Below are 24130 nucleotides of genomic sequence, written 5' to 3'. Positions count from 1 at the left end.
TGCCCATCAACTGGAAACTGGATAAAGATGTGGTTTCTTAATAAAATGGAGTACTACTCAGCCATAAAGAATGAGAAACTAGAGTCATTTATAGCTAAATGGATGCATATTGAGGCCAGACTCTTAAGTGAAATAAATAGTACACACATGTGTAAATACCGAATAGTATCTCTAGTGTGAGAAACTGAAAGTGTAAATAAGGATGAAAATGATTAAAACGAATAATTGATAATTTGAAATAGGAAAAGGTTCATCACTGTTATGAGTATGTTTATGCCACTTCATTCAATTTCAGGGCTTAATTATAAGTGATTCGAGGTATATGCCATAATTTACTTCATTATCGCCTTCATGGCAAAATATTAGGTTTCCTCACTTCAGAGTTATAAGTGATGCAGGGCCATCTTTATGGTTGTAGATGCCTCCCTGTCTTGAGTTGTTTCCATAATTACACATTCCTAGAAATGCTGTGTCTTGATTAGTGGGTACCAGGATTTTTAGGTTCTTGACATATTAACACCCACACCTAAAGAATCTTTATGATCTACAAGTGGAGTTTAGCCCAGTGCCCTGGTTACCCCATGACTGATGAATGGACAAAGGAGTGAAATGTTCCTATTCCTCTATCTGGGGATTCCTTAATTGAGGTCATTGCACGGGGGTGACAGTGGGGAAACTGTACACTGCCCACAGTGACACCATTCATGTGGTTAGGGAGGCCTTAACAAGCAGAGTTTCAGTTCTGTGGGAGAAATGGCACTGGAGAAGTCAATTATAGATCAGTTCTCGTGAGAAGTGCCCAGCTAGGAACAGGCCTGAGCCAACATATTCCCCCTCCTGCCGCTCAGAAGGGAAGCCATTTCCGCAAAAGAAGCCAGAGCAGGTCATGAGTTGAGAGCTGAGACACACAGCTCAGAGATGCTATTCTTGGGTATTCTGAGCCCCTGTGGTTACCAAAGACTCTGACTTGTGCAACACTTAGATGATGGCATTACCATGCTTAAAATTTTCCCTTGTCACCCCTAGATTCCATTTCCCCTTTGCCGGGGGCTGCCTATAAAGAGGAGAGAAGATGGCTTCAGACACCAGAAGCACACAGGCAGGAGCAAGTACCCAGGCCATTCTCTCCTCTGCTGACACTTGAGCCCGTACTCCACCTACTTACTGCTCAGCATCATGAAGTTCTCCATGGCTGCCCTCCCTGTCCTCCTCTGCACCATGGCACTTTGCCTCGAGGCCTTCTGTGCACCAGGTGGGTTTGTGCTGTTTTTGCAGGTGTCCCTAATCCCTGGCCTGGGGAGACCACATCAGTCTTTTCTTGTGGCCTCAGAATGTCCAAGGCAAAAAAAAAAAAAAATTCTGAAGGACTACAAAACATCACGATCTGTCTGCTTCATCTTTACAATGGGATTTAGCTCTCCTAGTTCCATTTCTGAGAGTCATGGTGGTGGTGGTAGGGGGTACAGAGCAGCTACAGTCCCTTATACAGATAGAAAAACAAGGTCCTAAATGAATTTGCTAGAGGCAGAATCAAAGTCTGGTTACTTCCTAGTGGTATCACCCTCTCAGTAGCTGGAGTTCTGTCCCTTGGTTGTCTCCAGAGAGATGGCCCAGACTTCTTTTGTACTGGGATACGACTTCTTGACCCAGATAGAATTCCCTGAAGAGAGATGAGGCAAGAGAACTATCTGTCAAATCACACAGAGAAAGATAGAGCTCACAGGGAAGAGTTAGAGAGAAAGTAGAGGCAGCAATGAAGATAGAGATGGGTATTTCTGGGCAAAAATGCCCAAATGCCTACCAGTGACCTGGTCTTCCAGCCTCCACTCAGAGCAAGGCCATCCTGCTCATGCTGTGAAGCAGCAGCTTTTGGCTGGCCCTTCCTTCTAAATGATGACATGGCTCGCTCTGTCCCTTCCTCTACAGTTGGTGCTGACACGCCGACAGCCTGCTGCTTCTCCTATGTGGCCAAGAAGATTCCACGCCCATACTTAGCTGACTATTATGAGACCAGCAGCCAGTGCTCCCAGCCAGGTGTCATGTAAGTGCCAGCCCTCCTACCCACTCCTGGGGCCAGGCCCTTAGGGCACAGACAGACTACAGAGGCCTTGCTAGGATGGCCCCCATCCTGTCAAAACCACAGGCCCTCATTCTCCAAGGTGTGACCCGACTTCGTGGCAGGCGATAGTGCAGAATGAGGCGGGCTACCCGAGAGGGAGGGGACAGGAGGAAGGTGGCAGGATGCTCCAAGGGCCCCTTGAGTCGGTGAGAGTGGCTGTCAAGACAGACCATCCCTGAGATACTCAGGACACTGGCTGGGATAGCAGGGCCATCATGGGCCCAGGATCCCGCTGCAGGAGTCCTCAGTGTTTGATCCTTTGCCTCTCTCCACAGCTTCATAACCAAGAAGGGCCGGCAGGTCTGCACTGACCCCAGTGAGGCCTGGGTCCAGGAGTATATCAATGATCTGGAGCTGAATGCCTGAGTGACCTGGAAGCGGTTGGGAACCCTCTGAGCCCTGTGGACCCCGTGGGGAGCAAGGACCTAAACCTTGGAAACAGCCCTGGAACCTCCACGGCTACCTCTCCTATGGGAGGGAACTTTTACCTTAAAGCTTAACTTATTTATGATATTTAATTTTTAAATTTTACTTCTATTTTTATACTGATTTAGTGATAACTCGTATGAAAGATCTCAGGATACCATGTCACCACCCATGCCCTCCCCCTTTTCTCCCCGTGTTTGGTGACAGTTGAGTGGCTGCATTCACCTTGCTCTGGGCAGACATGGTACCAAAGGTGCCAAACTGACAAATACGTACTGGATGCTTTTATTCTGTGCCTTCTGAAATAATAAAGATGCTTTTTAAAGAAGTAAACTGGCCTTGAGTCTGAATTTGTTTTCCAGCGAATCAGGATCACTGGTTAGGAGGAATAATAGCAAAAAAAAAAAAAAAAAAAAAGATGTGAAATACAGGGATTTGGTGGAGAAAAAAAGGGGAGACATAGAGTTACTCCACTTTACCATGGAGACACAGTTCTAGACCACTGGTACTATGAACACTTACAAGTCAACTCATAATATACCTGTGTGAGGAAATCTCACCAAGTGAATGGATATCAATGAAGCAGAATATTCTGTAGTGTGTATTTAGAAGTCAAGTTTCTTAATAACAATTTTTAAACTTTTTAAAGTCTACTCAAGGCCTTGAGCTTTCCACACATTGTCTGAAGGTCCAAGCCCGCAGCTAAATGAAAAGTTGCATGGTCCCTACCATCCCTAAATATAAATGCTTTGGGGTTGGCGGGGGGACATAGTAAATAAAATGGAGACCGTGTGGGGGCAAAGGGAGGAGGGGAATTGCATTGTCAACAGCTCCCCAGGCATTTCAGAGTTGAGAACTAACTGAGATCAGCCTCACTGGAGTTCCCAGCTCTGCCCCCTGGGCAAGTGTCCTGCCTGGAGACATCTGAGATGCCACAAGGGAGGAGCTGTTTTGGAGTAGGGGAGGAGCTGCCTACTTCCTGTCCTTGGGTGCTAGGAGTTTGGGGTTTTCTTTAGATGTTGAGCAATCAACAGTTGTTTGGGGGCCAGTCTTGTGGCCTCTTTAGCAATGGAACTCCCTTCTAAAGATACCGCACTTCTGATCTATTCAATCTGATCATTTGAGGACTAGAGAGCCAACAGCAGACAGGTTGTCCCGCTGTGTACTGTATTTGTATTTTGACTGGGGTTGGGAATGTGCACATTCAACACAGGCCTCCCAGTGCGACCCTGTGGTACAGGACCACATGTGGAGGTGACAAATATCTGACTCTAGTTCCAAAGCCACATCCTCCTTGAACCTTCATAAACAGCTGACTGACAGCTGGGTTTGGTGATGCAGGCCTCTAATCTCTGCTACTTGTGAGGCTGAGGCAGAAAGATTGCAAATTCAAGCTCACCCTGGGCATCTTAACGGGACTGTTGCAAATTTTCAGAAGGCTGGGGATGTAGCTCAGTGGTAGAGTGCCTGCCTGGCATAGGTGAGGCCCTGAGTTCAATCTGCAATCCTGACAGGTAAGGCACTAATTGTCTACTTTAAAGAGTGAAGATACCTAGTTCATAGGAAAGGGTAAAGTAGGAGAGTCAGGGCTGCAATTGGACCTGAGTCTCTCCTGAGTCTCTCACCTCCCTGTCTCTACTCACAGTAAATTTATCTTAGAGTAGAAATTTCTGCAGTTACATTCCTGAATGACTGCAGGTTACTGGGTTCTCAGTCAACAGATCGGAAAGGCCTTTCTCAGCAAAGCTGAATTGTTTTTCCTTTACAGATTTCACATGAACCCATTTCACAGTAACCTAAAACCTTTCTTAAAGGACCTTACTAAAGGATGCAAGAGGTAGCTGCCACATTCCAATCAGATTCCGTAAGGCTGCATCTTACTATTGGCTACTGCCTGCCCTATCACTTATAGAATAATTGCACAGATGTTAGTTGGTGAAAGTTCACAAAACCCTCCCTTCTTCAGTGCTCCCTAGTTCCAATTTATGGGAAAAAGTCCCACCTACAAGGGTATTCTCCAGAAACACTGAATGCTGACCCCAACAAAAATGAGGCACAAGTCACTTTAGTCAATACAGAAAGTTTGATCATTTTTATGTCTTTAGATCCACTGGACTACAACTCTTGTTGACCTATGTGAAGGAGATGAGATGTACAGAGCCCACATTCCAGAGGAGGCTATTTTTGGGAATAGTGGGAAACTGAGGTGCCTACTTCTCCGGGACCCACATCCTTTCCCATGAGAAGCTCTATAAAAAACACTACCTTAGGGCAGTTGGTACAATGGTTATCGAAGGCCAGTTTGTTGCTAATAAAGGCTTTTCTTTCTCCATCTCTGTGTCTCTCCATTCATTGACTCCATTGGGCAGCGACAGAAGCAAACCTTGCTTGCTCACACTCCTACTTTTCCATTTCAACACATTCCATACTGTAGCCTGGGCCTGGGGCCTTTAACACAGCCTGGCGCTCTGTAAAGGTATCTCTGTACAGACCCAGCTCTCTGCATTTCTCAGGATGCTGGCAGTTTCAAGGAGGAAAAGTGGCAAGCCCAACTCAAAGAGGCGTGAATAAATGAACCTTGTGGCCCCAAGCCTGTAGGGTACAGATGTGACTCTGTCCCCAGGCAACCTGGATGCGGCAGCCGTAGAGGGTCCCAGGTGCTGTTGTCTTCTCTTTCCAATCTGCCTTCCAGGTCAGAGTCTTGGGATGGCTGCCAGGATCTGTGAGTGTGGCATGAATTTTGTTCACTTTTTGCAGAAAGGAGTGAGTCTGTGTTGATGTTGAAAAAAATTATTAGGTTTTTCACATTTCGCTGAGGAATTCAATTCCCAACCAGATGCTATGGTTATGGGGATGAGTTTCATTGATTGGTTTAAATTAACCAAAGCACATACTTGTATCTGTAGATGGGGTAACTTTTACATCAAATCTGTAAATTATGGGGAAGGGTGTTTTCCAAAAAATGCAGGTTTCTGATATCAGAAAGCATATGGAATAGAATTAGTGCAGGAAAAACATGTTTTCACTATAATGCATTTGTCTTTTTTGTTGCTTTTTTAAAATATGAGGGTACATAACACTTTGTATGTGGTGAACATTTCTTCTTTTTCCCTCTATAGGTTAGACATGGCTAGTCTTCCAATCTCCTGAGTTACTTTATTTTTAAGAACGTACTGACTTACGTATTCTGTTGACCCATAGATGACTATCGCCCATATCTGAGGCTAAACAGAAAAGAAGCTCTTTCTGGTGTCAGGGTAAACATCAGAAAATGGGGCTACATACCCACCCATTCTTGAACATATAAAAAGGAATAGAACCACAAACACCACCCACCTCCTTCATATAAGCTGAAGCAAGAATAGTGAGTCACGAGTAGAGAGCCTGCCATGACACAGAGGCAATCTAGTGAAGATACCACAATTTTCTTAGCCTTTCCCATATTGTGGATGATTTAAATTACATTCAACTTTAAATTGCTGTAAAGGTGCCAGAGACCAGGTGTTTATTTATGATTTATTTATTTGGTACTGGGCATCGAAACCAGGGGTGCTCTATCACAGAGCTACATCCCCAGCCCTTTTTATTTTTGAACAAGGTCTTGCCTCATGGCCCAGGCTGGCCTCAAACTTGCAAGTTCCTTCCTCCCACCCAAGTAGCTAGGATTAGATATGTGGTTTCATGAATATTTTGATTTCTTTGTATAAGAAACAGATGCTTCCAAATGGAATTTCTTGGTCAAAGGCGAGATCATTTTAAGTTTCCATATGTACATTCACACCAGGATCGAACACATCTTTTTGTCCTTTGATTAGTGTGCTGTGGGGGACCCTTGATAAATCTCTCTTGAAAGAGCAGATGCCTGAAAGGCTGGCAATGCTTTCAAGACTCCTGTGGCCCAGGCCTTGCTAACCCGGCTCTGATCCCCTGGGTGTGGGTATGCGTGCAGTTGAGTTGTGTTGCTCAGCACATGTGGCATCCAGGCACAGGCACATCCGTGCAGTCAGAAGAGTGGTGGAATCGGAGAGAAGTTTCTGCTCTGACAGAGGAAACTATGACTAAGAGCTGCAGGAGCAGCTAAGTGTGGTCCTGGGATGACACCGGCATTTCACCTCCTCACACTGTGGAAACCACTTCCCCATCAACAGTCCCAGTCAAGTGAGTGAGCACTTGAACTATTCTTGCAAACACCTTGAGCACCTTGAGTGGTTATGCAAGACCCCCCTTGCACGTGCAAGTCAACAGGACTCGCTGTGCTTAAACACTTCCGGGGCCATCACCCCAGTTTCCATCTCCCGGGAGCTGAGGGCTGAGCTCCTAAGAGAAGTGCATATGGCTTGGACCCCTAAGATGCTGGCAGCAGTGAGTGCCCAAGGCCTGTCCCCATCTGCCCAGCTCTCGGGCTCTTTCTGTCCTGCTCACTGACCATACCCTACCTCCCTGACCTCCTCTCCCAAGTCTGTCTTTCTGCTCCCCAGTCTCTGGCTGGGGCCATTGCATTTCACCAAAGTCCTACGGAAAGAAATACCAAACGAAAACAACTTCCAAAGGATTTTCAAAATGCCCTGGGATGTTAAGAAGGCTTGCATTTCCAAAAGAATTTTGGCTTTCTATTCTAGGTACCTCAAAGGCAAGGTTGAATTTTGTCCTATTAGAGAAGTGGGAAAACTGAAACTGTTTTCAACGAGAGGAACAATCGCACTGCATTTGCTTCCCAGTGCTCAGCGGAGTAATAAACTCCCCCCAGTTCCACCTCCCAGGTGATTTTCAAAGTTGTCCTTGATGAAAACAATCTCTTTCCGAGTAGAGCTAGAGTGAGAGGCAGGTGGTTTCTTTGGCTGTACTTTCTGCAGATGGAGACAGAGACCAAACCCAGATGGAAGCAGAACAGGAAATAGAGGGGGAAATTGTGAAACAGGAAACTCCCACCTCTTGCCAGTTCTCCACATCCTAAAATATTTGCTTCTAAACCATGCTATCTCCAACTACTTTCTTCAGATTGTATCTTTGGGCAGAAGGAGCTGGCTCATTGGTCTCAATGAAAATTGAGTCATCCCTCAGAGTTGGCCTGGGCCACTGGTGGCAAAGCTGTGGCACCTGTGCCATGGTGAGCTGCATGCATCATTGAAAGCTCTGAAAGATTCACCATCACTGGCCTAGGCCCTTAAGCACCTGCTGCTCTTTGTCAATGATCCCCAGCTGACCCTTAGTAAAATGGTGGGTGACTATTATGAGACCAATAGACAGTGCCAGGTAAGAGTTGGTCCTCCTGCCCATCTCTGTGAAGAGGCAGAACATGTAAGGACAAGGCTAGCAGGGCTTGGAGTAGGGAGCAGCCTGCACGGGCACCAGGAGATGGGTGCGGGCTACTGTAGGGAGCCCCGACCTTTGAGGACCCTGACCTTTGAGGCAGGAGTCAGAAAAAGCCACAGAAGTGTCTCCTGGCCTGGCTTGCCCTGAGACCCATAGGGAGTCAGGCACAGGAAAGAGAGGAAGAAGTGACAGCAGCAAGAGGAGGCTGCTTGAGGAAACACTTTCAGTCATTCTGGAAAAGTCTGGGGATCTGAGGATGAGGAAATAATCCTCACAAAGTAGACAGATTCAGCCTTCAAGGCAAGCAGGGCACAGACAAGTGTAAGAACAGACATTCTCTCACCAATTCCTCAATTTTTATAAATCTGTCTCTTTAGAGTTTCCAAACCAAAGACGCTGACCGGTCTGCACCAACTGCACTGAGTCTGGTACCAAGTGCACCCCTGACCTCGGAACTGAATTTTTAAGTGACCTGGAAGCAGTAAGGAAACAGTCACATCTGTGGTCAGGTTAAGGAGCAGGGACCTGAATGAGCTCTACGAATGTTCCTTCGACTCTCCAACTACTCTCCTGTACTATGGGCTTCTAGATAAGCAACCACACTCTGGGACTCTTAACATAAACATAGGTTTATTTGGCTTTGATAAATTTTGTAAGCATCACCATGTACTCTTTACTGCTTGCTGAAGCCATTCCCACAACACTATCTACATCAGCCCTCCCTCATCTCTGCCAGTCACATAGTGGTTTACACGTATTTCAGTAAGTTTAGCTTTTTCTAAAGGGCATGGTTCCAAAACCATCAACTAAGAAATATTTATAGACCGCTGTTTACTGTTGCTTTGTCATCTGTGTGAAATAATGAAAAGAATATTTTTAGTAAACCAGTCTTAGAATTTTGGTGATTCTGTCATCTTTGATGAGTAAGATGGAAGTAGGAAAATCTGAAGAGCAGAAGTCAGCAGAAAGGAAGGTGCCACAATGTTTGTAGTCACTTATTCCTGAAATGAAGACAAAACATCATTTTAGAAAGCAGCAATTATTTTACAAAATATTATGTACCTGGTATCCATATTTCTACACTAGTAAATCCATTTTTGATACATATTCATGGTTTTGGATTTATTGTTTTCATAAGTCAAGTTTTCTTAACAATTATGCATTGTCCTTTCCATCCTAACAAGTCCACTAATGGCTACCTTTACCCCAATTTGATGACAGAGGAAATGTTGGCTCAGACAAGGTACAACTTGCCCAGAGTCATGCAGCTCATTAAGAGTGTAACTAACAGGCAAACCTTTGCCTGTGTTGTTCCAGCCCCTTGAAACTGGAATGAATGTTTTCAATCCTCACAGTAAAATGTCTTGGGTTTGAATCTGAGAATTCAAATGTTTACAAACTTCACAAGTGATTTACATGCAAGCTAAATACTAAGTGCTCCTGACTTAGTCAATAAGGATTTAATCATGTTTTTTAAATGTTACATATAGTGATAAACACATTATGCAGATATTATTTTCCTAGAATCAGTTCTTCAGAAAATCTGTGACTGACAGGCACACAAGCAACAGCCAGAGGCCAACCCAGGTTCCATTGGTAAGTGCGCTCAGATCCCAGCAAGAAGCCTGCATGGACCAGAGCTGAGCATGTATGAGCAGGTCCTAGCCAGGTCCCTGCCCAGACAGCAGCAGCTTGGGCCCACAGGCCCCAGTCAAAGGCCTGCCTGGAAAAGAGCTATGCAGGTGGCCAAGCAACAGCCAGAGGCCAGCCCAGATACCATTGGAATTTGCACAGTGGTGACCAGCAGACAAAAGGCTTCTCAGTGGCTTGCTGAGAATTGAACACCACTGGCCAAGCAAAAAGTCTCCTCAACAAAGGCACAACGGGCTGTATCTATTGAAATGAGAAGACACAAAAAGAAGTCTCAAAACCAGACTTCCTGATCACCTAAGACAACCCCAAAGGGAAATGAGATAGAGCAATCTGATGATACTCAACCACCTGGACTCCCTGAACTGGCAATGAAAGAGGATCTGGAAAAAATGAAATCAGAAATATTTCCTCAGTTAACAACAGAGATTGTGTCCATAGTGCAAGAAATGATTCATAACTCTAGAGCAGACACAGATTAAAAAAAAAAATAGAGGAGCTGAGGAACATGATGGAATCCCAGAATAGAAAACAAATGGAATCTATAAAACAGATATCCAGGAGATTAAAAACTCCACTGATAGTTTATGCAGCAGAATAAGCCACTATGTTGCCCAGGCTGGGCTCAAACTTGTGATCCTCCTGGTTGAGGCTCCCAGCTGGGGTTACAGGTGTGTGCTACCATACCTAGCTCCTTAGCCACTTTAAAAAACTGCAGCCTGGGGGCTGGGGATTTAGCTCAGTGATTCTGCTGCCTGCCTCACATGTGCAAGGACCCGAGTTCGATCTCTGGTACAAAAAACAAACAAACCAAAAACTGCAGCCTGCCTTTTGATAGTCCTTTTCTTATCCAAATTCCTGCATTATTTTCTCCTACTTATCGATACCTAACATGCCATATTTTTATCATCTTTATTGATGTTCTTTCTAACTTTGTTTAGAGCCGCTTTGTCGACAGCTAGCACATACCAAGTGCTCAGTAGTATTTATGGAGTGGTACTAAAAAAAAGAGGTTTTAGTTAGGATTTGAGTTAGAGCTTCCAGGCCCATGACCCCTATGCCATGGAGGGTGAACCTTTTAGAGACAGAGTCTCAGCCCTGCAATTGGTGTTTTGTAGAATTTTACATGAATAAAATCATACAGCATGTACTCCTTTTTCATCTGTTTTCTGCACTCATGATAAAAAATTTGAGACTCATCCTTCTCATGGCATGTATTATTACTAGTCATTTCTTTTTTGTGTCAGTAGCACAGTTTGCTTATTAACTCATCTGTTGAAAGGGTTCGTGATGGTTAATTTCGATTGTCAGCTTGACTTGCTTGAGAAATGCCAAGAAGGTCAGTAAACCACACTACTTCTCCTTTTTTTTTTTTTTGGTACCAGGGATTGAACTTAGGACCTTGTGCTTGCAAGGAAGGTGCAGTGCCACTGAACTAAATCCCCCTTTATTTGTTTGTGTTTTGAGACAAGGTCTCACTATGTAGTTCAGGCTGGCCTTGAACTCTCTCTGTAGCCCAGGCTGACCTCAAACCTGCCTCCGCCTCCTGAGTGCTGGGATTACAGGCATGTGTCAAGTAACACACACTTCTGTGTGTATCTTGGCAAGTCATGGTCATGTGACCTTGGGGACTATATCTGGTCCCTGGTCCCTTCCCCTCAGTCTCTTTCACTGTATGCTTCCTGGCTGCCGTGAAGTGAGCAGCTTTGCTCCACTATATTCTTCTGCCAAGATATTTCTGCCTTGGGGCCAGCCTCCCATGGACTGAAATCTCTGAAACACTGAGCAAAAATAAACATATTCTTCCTTAAGATCTGTATGTTAGGTATTTTGTCCCACTAATGCAAAAGAGACTAATACAGAAAATAGGTACTGGGAGTATGGGAAATGCAGTGACTATATCTGATCATCTGGTTCACAACCCTTTTGAACTGGTTTGAAGGAAGACTTTGGAAAAGTTTGGAGAAACAGGCTGGAGAAAGTCTTGAATGCTGTAAGCTTTGTTTGATGGGTGATTCTTGTGGGATCTCAGATCAGAATGCTGCTAGGAATTGCTCAGGAGCTTTCTGATGGGAACAAGGATTCTACTGGAATTAGACTAGAGGCTGTGCATGTTACATTCTGGCAAAGAACTTGTCATCATTTTGTCCATATTCTGAGACTGTGAGGGGGACTGAGTTTAAAGATGATTTCAGAGGGGCTGGGGATTTAGCTCAGTGGTTTTGCCGCCTGCTTCGCAAGCCCAAGGACCAGAGTTTGATCCCCAGTACCAAAACAAAACAAAACAAATTCTGTTTAAAAAAAAAAAAAAAAAGATGATTTCAGAGGAAGGCCTGGGAGACCAGGCAGTGTGTGACAAGTTTGAAATCCTTGTCAGGAGCCCCTGAGAGGGTGATGCAGGAAGCTGGGAGTGAGGCCAAAGCTGCAATGGAGACTCCAGGAATTCGGAGATGCCTCATATGTGGGGCATCTGTTGAGGAAAGCTACAGGCAGAGATCACAGCTGGCCCAGTAAAGCGACAATGGAGGCTGTAACTGGCAAGGCCATGGGGCAGGCTGCCCCCCCCGCCCGGAGCTCATGTCATGCCACTTCATGCCCCAGATACTGGTCATTAGCTGAAGGATTTAATATTTGCCCTGCTGGGCTTCAGTCTTGCTTTGGTCAGATCCCTTTCTGTTTCCTTTTTTCTCCCTTTTGGAGCAGGAATATTTACCCTGCATCATTGTTTTTGTTGTTGTTGTTGTTGTTTTTGAGACAGGATCTCTTTAGTTCAGGCTGACTTTGAACTCAATACATAGTCCAGGCTGGCCTCCAACTCGAGGTGATCCTCTTGCCTCAGCCTCCCAAGTACTGGGATTACAGGTGTGCACCACCACACCTGGCTATGCCATTGTATTTTCTTTTTTTTTTTAAGCAAAACATCTATTGGTACATTTTAGATATACATGATGATAACATTCATCGTAGGGAATTTGCCATTATATCTTGGGAGCACATAACTAGTTTTTTAAATTTTTTTTTTTTTGGTAGTGGGGATTGAACTTGGGTCCTTGCGCTTGCAAGGCAGGTGGCGGAACCACTGAGCTAAAACCCCAGCCCTAGTTTTTAAATTTTTATAGGGGTAGCCAGGTATGGTTGTGGACACCCATGTGTAATCCCAACATATGAGCGGCTGAGGTGGGAGGATCGCTGGGAGTTTGAGGCCAGCATGGGGTACATAGTGAGTTCAAGGCCAGCCAGAATTACATAGCAAGACCCTGTCTCAAACAAACAAATAAAATTTATAAGGGTTAGTAGCTAAGAGTTTGAGACTTTGGACTTGGACTTTTCAGCAATGCTGGGACTCAGGGGAAGGAATCATGGCATTTTCATTTGTATGCAGTATAGCTACATATGTCAGGAAGAATTATGACTTTGTTATTGTGTCTATTTTGAGATTAAATATGGTTTAAGGAGTCAGATATGTCTGAGTGTCAAGTTGATGAGGGTTAGACTTGTGATGGTTGATACTGATTGTCAACATAATAGCTTTAGAGATGCCTAGGAAAGCAGACTTCTGGGTGTGTTTGGGTGTGTCTGGGTGGGTCATGTGGGGGCCACCTTTGGGACCATACCTAGTCCCTGGTCCTTTCCTCTGGAGCTCTTTCCCTGTAGCTGCTTCCTGCCACCATGAAGGGGACAGCTTTGCTCCTCTGTGCCCTTCTGCCATGATATTTCCACCAGCCCACCATGGACTGAAACCTCTGAAACTGTAAGCCAAAATTAAAGTTTTCTTATTTAAGTTGTATATATCAGGTATTTTGTCCCAGCAATGAAAAAGTGATTAGTATAGGTTTGGAGGAGAAGTATAGAAGGTGCTATTATAAGAAAGTTAAATCATTAACTGCCACAATAGGGCTTTTAATGAATAATGTTTAAAATTATTAAATCTAAAAATAGCTATACAAGCATATTATGGTGTTTACAAATAAGGAGATACTTAAATGCTGGAAGAGGTTTGCAAATAGCTGCTTCTAGATTGTAGACCTGGAGTATAAAACAAAAATCAGTTTGGTTTTTTTTCCAGTACCAGGGATGGAACTCAGGACCTTGTACTTGCAAGGCAGGGACATCGCCACTGAGCTAAATCCCCAGCCCCTAGTTGTTTCTTAAAATTTTTAAATTATTTATTTATTTATTTTTTTGGTGCTGGGATTGAACCTAGGATCTCACGCTCGAGAGCTCGCAAGGCAGGTGGTGGCACCACTGAGCTAAATTCCTGGCCCCCCCAGTTGTTTTCTTTCGTTCTTCTTTTTTTGGTACCGGGGATCGAACTCAGAACTTTGTGCTTACACAGCAGGCGCCAGAACCACTGAGCTAAATCCCCAGTGCACCCCCCCAGTTGTTTTTCATAATAAGTTTTTTATGTTCTCTGACATTTCTAAGTATAGGCATTACTTTGATAAACATAATAACTAAAAATAATAATTTGTAAAAGTATGAGTCAGCTTGGGGTCCTGCCTTGGAACTTGTTGAATGAAGCTACTGAGAAGTAAAAGAAAGGAAAAAAAAATTGTGGTTACCTCTGGGTCCGGGGATTTAGCTCAGTGGTGCCACCACCTGCCTCGCAAGCAGAAGGACCCGAGTTCAATCCCTGGTGCCAAAAAAAAAAAAAAAATTGTGGTTAGCCAGAGGGGGAAGATAATCTAAAATGACATGGACACACTATAAACTGTGAATTACTTTACAAATGTGAGAATTCATTTAATTCAAAATTGACAAATGGCCAGGCATAGTGGTGCATGCCTGTAATCCCAACACTCTCGAGACGGAGACAGGAGCATAGGAGCATCGCTGCGAGTTGGAGGCTAGCCTGGGCTACATAGAGTTCAAGGCCAGCCTGAACCACATAATGAGACTCTGTCTTGAAAGAAAAATAACAACAAATGCCATCTGCTCCTAAATAAGAGTTATATAAAACAGTATATATCTAAAAATAAAGCCAGGACTGGTTGTAATTCCATCACTTGTAATTCCATCCTTGTAATTCCACCACTTAGGAGATTGAGGCAGGACGATTGCCATGAGTTCAAGGCCAGCCTGGGCTGTATCGTGGGCTTAAGGCCAGCATGAACTACATAGCAAGACTCTATCTCAAAAAACAAAGACAAAACTAACAACATCAACAGAAAAAAAACCCAAAAACTAAAAATAAATTCAGTGTAAATGCTTAACTCAATGCAGTTTAAATGCTTTGAATTCAAAAGAATAAAAACCACTACAGACATATCCAATAGCCCTGCGATCTTTCCTTGTGTATCCTAGAGAAACATTACATGTGTTCAAGGAGACATAGACTAGACTGTTCACTGTCTACTCAGTAAGTAGTAGAAAATTGGGAGACAATCTAAATGTTAATCACTAAGGAAATGGGTAAATAAATGTGCATACTTGGATGGAATGCTGAGGAAAGGGAATGAATAATATCTACATATATAATGAATTGCTCTTGAAAACAATATTGAGTAAAAAAGTATCAAATTGGACTGGCGCTAGAGGCCCTTGGCAAAGCTTTGCAGGACTCGCGGCTTCGGAGACCCGGCGTCCTACCCTACTCCGCGGCGTGCATGGTCCGGCCCGCATCCGCCTAACTCCTGCTGGTTGCTGATTGTTGGTTGCTGGTTGTGGGATGCACGCGCCGAGCGGGCGTCGCTAGAGCTCGCTTCCTCGGCTGAGTCCCCGGGCGTGGGATCCCTGCAGCCGGAGCTGCTTGGGGTCCTGGGCCCCTGAGTTTTCCAGGCTGCAGATTAGGACTTTGGATGCAGCGCGCTCCGTGGGTGCTCGTGCACTCCCGCCGAGGGGCCCAGACCCGGGGAGAAGGAAGAGCGGGGAGGGGACAGGGGGCGCCAGTGGTCGTATCCGAAGCCCGCAAGCCAAGATGCTCAGGTAGGAAAATAACCCAAGGCTGCAGGGATCGCAGAATGTGGAGAAGACAGCAACCTCCAAGAAGCAGAGTGGTTAAGTGCACAAACTCTGGATTCCTGTCAGGTTCAAATTCCGCTTCCACTGTTTTAGCTTTTTAGGGGTGATCCACACATGACTTCATCTTTTGAAGCCTCAGATTTGTGACCCGTAAACTGGATATAATCAAAGCTATTTCACGGGGCTGTTGAGGGTTAAGTGGGACAATGCTTGTAAGCTCAGTGCGCAAGGGTAGGCATGGGATCCATACTGACAGTCACCACCCACCCCGCATACACAACATACAGGGAACTGTCTGTCTCCCACCCACACCCCGGGATTTGTTTTCTGCTTGGTGCCATCTCTCTTTCATACCCCAGTCATTCTATAAGTATTTGTGGAACACACACACACACACACACACGTATCAAATTGCTAAGAGATATTTAGTGTTACCATTGATGTAAATAAAAACAAATAAAGATTTTTTTCCATGGATACATAAAAGTCTTTTCTTTTTCTTTTTTTTCCGTACCGGGGATCAAATCCCTGGCCCTAGAAGTTTTTTTTAAAAAAAGTCTTAGCAATAGAGCAAGGCATGATGGCTCGTGCCTGTAATCCTAGCACTCAGGACGCTGAGGCAGAAGAATCATGAAATCCAGGTCAGCCTAGGGTATAAAACAAGACTCTGTCAAAAAAAAAAAAAAAAAAGGGCCGGGGACTTAGCTCAGTGGTTCCTCCGCCTGCCTCTCAAGCTCAAGGTCCTGAGTTCGATCCCCGTACCAAAAAAGAAAACAAAACGAAAGAAAGAAAACGTTGGTAATAATGGCTACAGCTGGGGAGAAGAAAGAAAAGACCCAAGTTTGACGTTCTTTCACTAAGTGGCCTTAGTCAAATCATAACCTCACGCTAAAACAGGCTATGGGACAGAAGTTTGAATCTCCAGATTCCCGGCTGTTTTAAAATTCTGTGATGCAATTAGTCTCGCCTCTTAGATTTCTCCAAAGGACGTATTTTGGCCCTCCGGACTCACCGTCCGCGCAGCCTCCACAAAGCTGCCGTAAGCTCCGCCCTCTGAGAGCAGGACGGCGCGAAAACCCAATTGACAAGAACTCCCGCCGAAGAACCGCGGTCCAGTCTGTGTTCTGTCTGCTCTCCCCGCCCCGGCCCTAGTCCTGAGCACTCAGCCTGGAGCTCCTGCCTCGGGGACACTGTATTCGCCGGCCGCCTCCCAGGTGCCTCGCTGCCCGCGCTCTCTCCCTGCCTTTTTCCGCGTTTGGCCCAGCAGAGCTGGGCCCAGCGTCGGTTCTCATTTCGCTCCGGTGGGCGCGGGGGAGCCTAAGCCGGAGCCGGTGGCCTCCTGCAAGGAGCGGGCCGCCTCAATGGCCTTCAGACGGGCTGAGCTGGACCGCGCACGGTCCTAGGAGCTGCGATTCTGGGAAGCGGTGAGCATGGTGGGGATCCTGGCCATGGCGGCTGCTCCCCCTCCCGTGAAGGACTATGAGATTGAGGTATGGGCGAGTATCTGTCAGGTTTCTTCCTTGGTCTGTTGGAAGATTTTGGGGGTGGGCGGAAAGGGATCCTGAGTTTGTATCTGGGAAGGGAAAAGAGGGACGTGGTGAGGACTCACAGTTACGACATTGTGTGATTCAATTGCTCAAAAGTGTCATTTCTTAGAGTCGTGCTAAATCCTGACAAACACTGGGATTATGAGGTGTTTGCGGGATCGCGGTAAATCAGGACTAAAGAAAACACGGACGGTACTCAGATCCTGAAATGTTGTTGAATCCTGAGTGGGATGTTTTGGGCTTCTGACATGAAATGTTGGTGATCCTGAATGTGATGTTTTGGGCTTCTGACATGTCACGAAGAATCCCAGGGTCAAAGTTATGGGTACCTGATTCGGAATCATAGAACTTTAGCGTTGAAAAAGTCCTTTAAGTTCGACTAGTCCACACACCTACTTGTCCTAGGAATTCTATTTAGAATGTCACTGCACGAATCAAGCAAATTACTTCATAAGGAATCCAATTTCTTATGCCTGCAGAGCTTAATATACTGCAGTTAGTCTTAGAGTGGCATGCTGATGTTGTCCTATATTTATAAGTTTCTGTGACTAAGCAGTCATTGTGATATTCTGTGCTTTGAATAGACTACTTAGTGGGTTAGCACCTGAAGATATACTGTACTGTATTTTTACACCTTTTCAATTTAGGTAGCGTTCACATTGATGTCTTGGTGTCCTTGAAGTGAGCTAAGATGCGTGGTCCACTTAACTGCAGATTATCTTATTTTTTTTGTTTTGTTTTTTTGGGTACCAGGGATCAAAGTTGGGACCTTGTGCTTGCAAGGCAGGCGCTGGAACCACTGAGCTAAATCCCCGGCCCAGATTATCTTATTTTTTAGAATCAAGTAACTTTGTCTAATTTTTTTCTTTTAATTTAATTTTGTTTAGTTTTTTAATTGCTTGTTTTTGTTTTTTCTTTTTTTCTTTTTCTTTTGTACAGGGGATTGAACTCAGGTCCTCGTGCTTGTGGGGCAGGCCGCAGAACCAATGAGCTACATCCCCAGCCTTTTAGTTTTTATTTTAAAAACAGGGTCTTGGTAAGTTCCCCAGGCTAAGCTTGAACTTGTGATCCTCCTACCTTTGCCTCCCAGAGTGCTGGGATTACCGGCATGCACCACCAGCTCTGGGCCTTGGCAATGCTTGTTTAGTTTATAATAGCTGTTGTACTCATATTTATGTGCTAAGTCAAGTGAATTACTTACCATATTTCCTTGAAAGTAAGACCAGATCTCATATTAATTTTTGGTTCAAAAAAGGGCTTATTTTCAGGGGGTACCTTATTTTTTCCCCTTTTTGGTACTGGGGATCGAACTCAGGACCTTGTGCTTTCGAGGCACATGGCAGAACCACTGAGCTAAATCCCCAGCCCTTAGAATGATAATGCTTTTTTTTTTTTTCCTGGTACTGGGGATAGAACTCAGGGCCTTGTGCTTGCCAGGCAAGCATGGGACCATTGAGCTGAGTCCCTGGCTCGAGTGTCTTTATTTTTTCATGTCCAAATTCAAATTACATTTATTCAAATACAGTCATGCAGCTTCTGGAACATTGTCCAGCAATAGACCTCACCTTAAATTAGCATTTCTTGACCATGTAGCCTGCTCAGAGAGCATTGGCAACATGGCTGTCAGTGATTTTTTTTTTTTTTTTTTTAAGGTTTTGTTTTTTTCAGACAGGATCTTGCTATGTAGTTCAGGCTGGCCTGGAACTCTCAGTGATCCTCTGCCTCAGCCTCCCGAGTGCTGGGATCACAAGTGTGCACCACTGTGCCCAGCAATCATGATAGCCTTGTAATACATTTAAATTTTCTAAAAGTATACATTCCCCTTTATTAAAAAAAGTCCTTGAGCCAGGCATGAAGGCATACACCTGTAATCCTAGCACTCAGGAGTGTGAAGTGGAGGATCACTGGGAGTTCAAGCCCAGCCTAGGCTACACAGTAAGTTCAAGGTCAGCCTGGACTACATAGCAAGACCCGTTCTCAAAAAACAACAATAAGAACAAAAAGGTCCTTATTATTCTGGGCAAATTTATTCTAACATATGAACTGAAAGAAGTTAAAAATTGATGGAGGGGCCGGGAATTTAGCTCAGTGGTTCTGCTGCCTGTCTCGAAACCACAAGGTCCCGAGTTTGATCCCCGGTACAAAAAAAAAGAAAGAAAATGGTACAAACCATCAAAAACAAGACCAGTGAATCCTGATTGTAATGTACATTTTTCCCAATTTAAATCACCTTTATTTGAAGGTAAACTTACAAAATCTTTGTAAGATACGTAGAAATATGCACTGCACAAAACAGGATCACTGCCATTGGTAAACCTACAGGTATACACAAGCCTGTATCACACTCAAGATCTTCTGGAAGAGCCAGGTGTGGTGGCACATGCCTGTAATTCCAGCACTCTCAGAGGCCGAAGCAGGAAGATTGCAACAGAGTTCAAGTAGATTCCTTTCTGCTTCAGGAAGTTGGTTAATTTTTCTGGTTATATTAAAATTTAAGTTTTTCTTTCTAGTTTCTGGTTCGTGGTTTTCTGTCTTGAGCCATGTGCTCTCCTCCCAGCAGCTACTGCCTCGCCTGGTCCTTCTCAGCCATACCTGGGCTCACTCACTACAGCCTCTGCTCAACTTGCCTGGGCACAATGATCATTGGTGACTACAAGATACTGATTTATGACCAACAAAAATATGACTGTGTAGCATTACAATCACCTTGATACTGAGGGTAATAGCCAGTTCAGGAGGTAGGCAGTAACTATTTTAGTGGCAAATGTTATTTTGGTGATCTTTTAGCATAATTGCCACATGATCTATTAAATTTTGAGGCCCTAGACTGTTCTCTAAATGTCTGGTTTTTTATTTTTATTTTTATTTATTTATTTATGTATTTATTTTTGGTTCCGGGGATCAAGCTTGGGACCTTGTGCTTCTGAGGCAGGCCATTGAGCTAAATCCCCAGTCCTTTATTTTTATTTTTATTTTTTTTTGGTACCGGGGATCGAACTCAAGTCCTTGCACTTGGCGCAGCAGGCAGCAAAACCACAGAGCCAAATCCCCGGCCCTTGGTTTTTTAGAAATAGTTAGAATAATATGTTTATTTTTAACTAGAAAGGTAAAATGGGCTGAGGACAGTGGCATCTATGATCTCACCTATTCAAGTGGCTGAGGCAGGAGGATCACAAGGTTATGGCCTGGGCGACTTAGTGAGACACTGTCTTAAAACAATCAGGCCCACTGGTGTATTCATATAATCCCAGTTGCTCTAAGTGCTGAAACAGGAGGATTGCAAGTTTGAGGCTAGCCTGGGCAATTTAGCAAGATTCTGTCTCAAAATAAAAGGGCTGGGGATATAGCTCAGTGGAAGAGTAAGCAGGGGGCCCTGGGTTCAATTCCCAGAACAACAACAAAAAAGAAAAGAAAAGGGCTGGAATTGATATTTGTAGGGTTCCTACAATGTGTCAAATTTTATATACTTTTATATATTTAATTACAAATTCTGTGAAGTGGGTGGTGCTATTCAAAGATTGTAAACAGAGGCCAAGAGAAATTAATAAATTTTCTTGTAAGTATAGTGGTCTTGGTTTTATTTCAATATAAACTTTTTGTTGAAGTATAATATATATGTACATATATGTATATTAAAGTGTAAAATTATATATGTATATTGAGTATAAAATTTGATGTGACTTTGAAACTTGCATGTAGGTTTAACTTTCATTTATTTTTCTTTTGCAGTGCTAGGGATTGAACCCAGAAACTCACGCATGCTAGGAAAGTGCTCTACCACTAAGCTGCTTTTCTAGTCCTGAGTTTTACTTTAGAGCTCATTTTATTTCTTTATGGCTTGCTTGCTTGCTTGCAGTACTAGAGACTGAACCCATGGCCTTTTTATTGGGCTACATCTGAGCTCTTTTTTTAAGACAAGATCTAACTAGGCTGTCGAGGCTGGGCTTGAACTTTCCATCCTCCTGCCTCAGCCTCCCAGAGTGCTGGTATTATAGACAGGCACTACCACACTTGGCCTCATTTTCTTTCTGATATATCATGTTTTTCACCAAAAGGCACCTCCCTTTTTTTAATCTAGTTACCTAAAATTTTAGATTTATGTTTAAAATTAGTATTTTATATTATTTCCTTGAAATAAATGCCTTGTTTTTCTTTTAAATTGCTAGCCATGCAAAAAACGAAGGAAAGATGATGACAGATCTTCCTGCAAAACAATTACAAAATATTTATCACCAATAGAGAAGACTGGAGACAGGGTTTTCTCTTCACCAAAATCCAGCAATATTTTGGATTATTTTAGAAAGACTTCCCCCACAAATGAGAAGGTACAATCAGCGAAAGAGGGGAAGATAAAGTCTTCTGTACAGTCTCCTGTTAACAGTACCAGCGACTGTAAGAAACCTTTGGGACTGTTCTCAAATACAGAGATTAAGAAGAAGGGAAAGAGGGTTAATTTATCTCATCAACTAAATAATCTTAAAACTGAGAATGAATCTCCAATTGAAATTAATAGTGATGATAGCAAAGATGACTCTAGTTTAAGTAATGATGTTGTGGAAAGTAGTACTTCTGTTCTACTTTACAAGAAATATATAGAGGTTCATGCAGAAAATATCCAAGATACCAAAAAACAGTCACATATCATGACCTCCAAAAAAAATTCTAAGAAAGTGAGTCCTAAAGAAAGGACCACAAAAAATGACTGCAGAAAGTTGAGAAAAAGGAAACAGAGGGATGTAATAGCTCTAACTGAATGTTTACCCATGGCAGAACTAAATCTGCTTAAAAAAGATGGTAAAGATAGTAAACAGATAAGGCCTTCCTTAACTGATGAATTCAAGAATACCACAAATGATGCAAACGCTAGTGCTCATGTAACTGAAACAGCCCATTTAAATGATGGTACAATAACTATCTCATATGAAGAGTTTTTAAAAAGTCACAAGGAAAATAAAGTAGAACAATTACCAGACTCTGCAATGTCAATTTGCATTCCCTCTGAAAATGTTGAAGTCAAAAGTGGTTGTATAAGTGAATCAGAAAACTGTGAAATATCTCAGCAGGTACATTTGAAGACAGTCACAGTTCTTGCACAAGTTCATTCTATCCCCCCCAAAAAGGCAGGGCAAATACCCTCAATTTTTTTGAAGCAAAAGCATTTTGAGCTGGAAAATAGCCTATCTGATCCTGAGAATGAACAGACAACTCAGAAAAGAAAATCTAATGTTGTTATAGAGGAGGAAGAATTAGAATTGGCTGTGTTGGAAGCTGGAAGTTCTGAAGCTATGAAACCAAAATGTACCCTAGAAGAAAGACAGCAGTTTATGAAAGCATTTAGGCAGCCTGCTGCAGATGTACTTAAGAACGGAGTCAAAAAGCCTTTGGATAAGCAGAAAGACCACAGTGAAAAATCTTTAAATGAGCAAGGAAGTGATAATAAGTCTAAAAAAATCATGGGGAATCCTGATATCCAAATGGTTTCAAATAATGGCAGCTCACGATCACACATTGATAAAAAAAGTTTTTCTAAGAAGAAAAGTAAAAAAGTAAAGAAAAAGGGTAAGAAAACATTAGATACTGGGACTTCTCCAGGTGAGACCAAAGAAGAAAATACTCAAAAGCAAAAAACAACTTTTTCTTTAAAAGAGAAACAAAATCCAAATAGGCTTAGAATGAGTTTAAGGCAAAAAAATTCAGAAATTTGCAAAAGCAGTACATTACTTAGCAGCGAAAGTCTTCGTGAAGCAAATGATGAACCTTTAAAAATTTCTTCTCTGTGTAACAACAATAAATCATCAAGAAAAATCAGCATGCCAGTTAAAGGTGATAAATTTATGCATTCTAGAGCTGAGCCTGAAGACAGATTGGTAAATGTTTCCACCAGAAGGTCTGTGAGATGTAGCAGCACATCTACTGCAGTGACTTTTAGAGGTACTGATTCTGAAGATGCACAGGACAGTAGTCCAGTCAAGGCTTCCACTCCCACTGTATCAGAAAAGCACGGCCTGTACATGGCGGAATTGATAACAGTACCCTTTGATTCAGAGAGCCCTATTAGGTAAAGTTTTGTTTCTCTTCTAAGATTCTAATATTCTACATGTATTATTAATTGGGAAGGAAAGCATTGGAGGGCATTATTTTTTCTAGAACACAGCTGATTTGTAGGAAAAAGAATAGGATTTCAAAAATCTTGTTTTTCTTTTTAAGAAATTTTATTTTATCCCATTCCCCCCTTCAAACCCCTTCCCCTCCTTATGTACAAAAGCTTTGTTTCCATTTTTTTTCTTCTATTTTCACTTTTTTTCTTGTCCCTTTCTTTCTCCTTCAAAAATCTTGTTTTGGGAGTCGGGGATTTAGCTTAGTGATTCCGCCGCCTACCTCACAATGACAAGGTCCCGAGTTCAATCCGTGGTACCAAAAAAAAAAAAAAAGTCCTTGCACCCCCAAAAATCTTGTTTTGGGGCTGAGGATTTACCTCAGTGGTTCTGCTGTCTGCCTCGCAAGCACAAGTTCGATCCCTGGTCCCCTCCCCATCTTGTTTTTCATATTTAAAGTCAGTGACAATTTCAGAAGAGTTGTAGCTTTGCTTTAGATGAGTTCTAAACTCTTTATTCATCACAGTTGATAATCCCTGGAGAAATAGCCTTCAAGTATAAATATTGTGCACTTATCATATATGAAATTAAAAGTGAATTCCAGAGTGTCATTTCTTGGGTAAACTGACCCATATATGATGAAATATATGCTTGCATATTGGTTCTGGCTAAAATAAGAATGATCCCAGTTTTCCTGTAAGGTTTATTATTATTATTATTTGTACCGGGGATTGAACTCAGGACCTTGCCCTTGCAAGGCAGGTGGCAGAACCACTGAGCTAAATCCCTGGCCCAATTACTATTTTTAAAGAAGGGAATAGGGCCAGGGATTTAGCTCAGTGGTTTCACTGCCTGCTGCGCAAGCACAAGGACCCAAGTTCGATCCCCGGTACCAAAAAAAAAAAAATCAATAAGGAAGTAAACAATAAACTTTGGCTTACTTTATTTTTATTTATTTATTGTTTTGGTACCAGGGATTGAACTTGGGTCCTTGCGCTTGCTCAGCAGGTGACAGAACC

At 43.2% G+C, this 24130-nt stretch overlaps 3 protein-coding genes across 4 annotated transcripts in view; 2 read left to right on the top strand and 1 right to left on the bottom strand.

The window, feature by feature from the left end:
- The first annotated feature begins 810 nt into the window (after positions 1-810).
- On the top strand, positions 811-3115 carry LOC147823811 (C-C motif chemokine 3-like). The gene is made up of 3 exons (XM_087191495.1): positions 811-1252; positions 1927-2041; positions 2395-3115. The coding sequence occupies exons 1-3, from the start codon at positions 1177-1179 to the stop codon at positions 2483-2485; spliced, it is 282 nt and encodes a 93-aa protein (XP_087047621.1). The 5' UTR covers positions 811-1176; the 3' UTR covers positions 2486-3115.
- Positions 3116-8471: 5356 nt separating this feature from the next.
- Positions 8472-24130, bottom strand: part of Tefm (transcription elongation factor, mitochondrial) — a 74104-nt gene continuing 58445 nt past the window's right edge. The window contains exons 4-5 of the mRNA XM_087191926.1: positions 14071-14141; positions 8472-8859 (exon numbers count right to left, since the gene is read on the bottom strand). Coding sequence (XP_087048052.1) covers positions 8850-8859; positions 14071-14141 — 81 coding nt within the window. The 3' untranslated portion in view covers positions 8472-8849. The remainder of the gene's footprint in view (positions 8860-14070; positions 14142-24130) is intronic.
- The window catches only part of Atad5 (ATPase family AAA domain containing 5), a 53944-nt gene continuing 46324 nt past the window's right edge, over positions 16511-24130 (top strand). For both annotated transcript variants that reach the window (XM_021248888.2, XM_021248887.2), the window contains exons 1-2: positions 16511-16959; positions 21183-23074. In XM_021248888.2, the coding sequence (XP_021104547.1) occupies positions 16900-16959; positions 21183-23074 (1952 nt within the window). In that variant the 5' untranslated portion in view covers positions 16511-16899. The remainder of the gene's footprint in view (positions 16960-21182; positions 23075-24130) is intronic.

This window comes from Heterocephalus glaber, unplaced genomic scaffold (assembly GCF_053883595.1).
Source record: "Heterocephalus glaber isolate CG9 unplaced genomic scaffold, H.glaber_assembly_v1.0 deba00001564, whole genome shotgun sequence".
In the NCBI taxonomy this organism is placed as follows: Eukaryota; Metazoa; Chordata; class Mammalia; order Rodentia; family Bathyergidae; genus Heterocephalus; species Heterocephalus glaber.
Note: the sequence above shows the minus strand (reverse complement) of the source record. Positions and strands in the feature narration are given on the sequence as shown.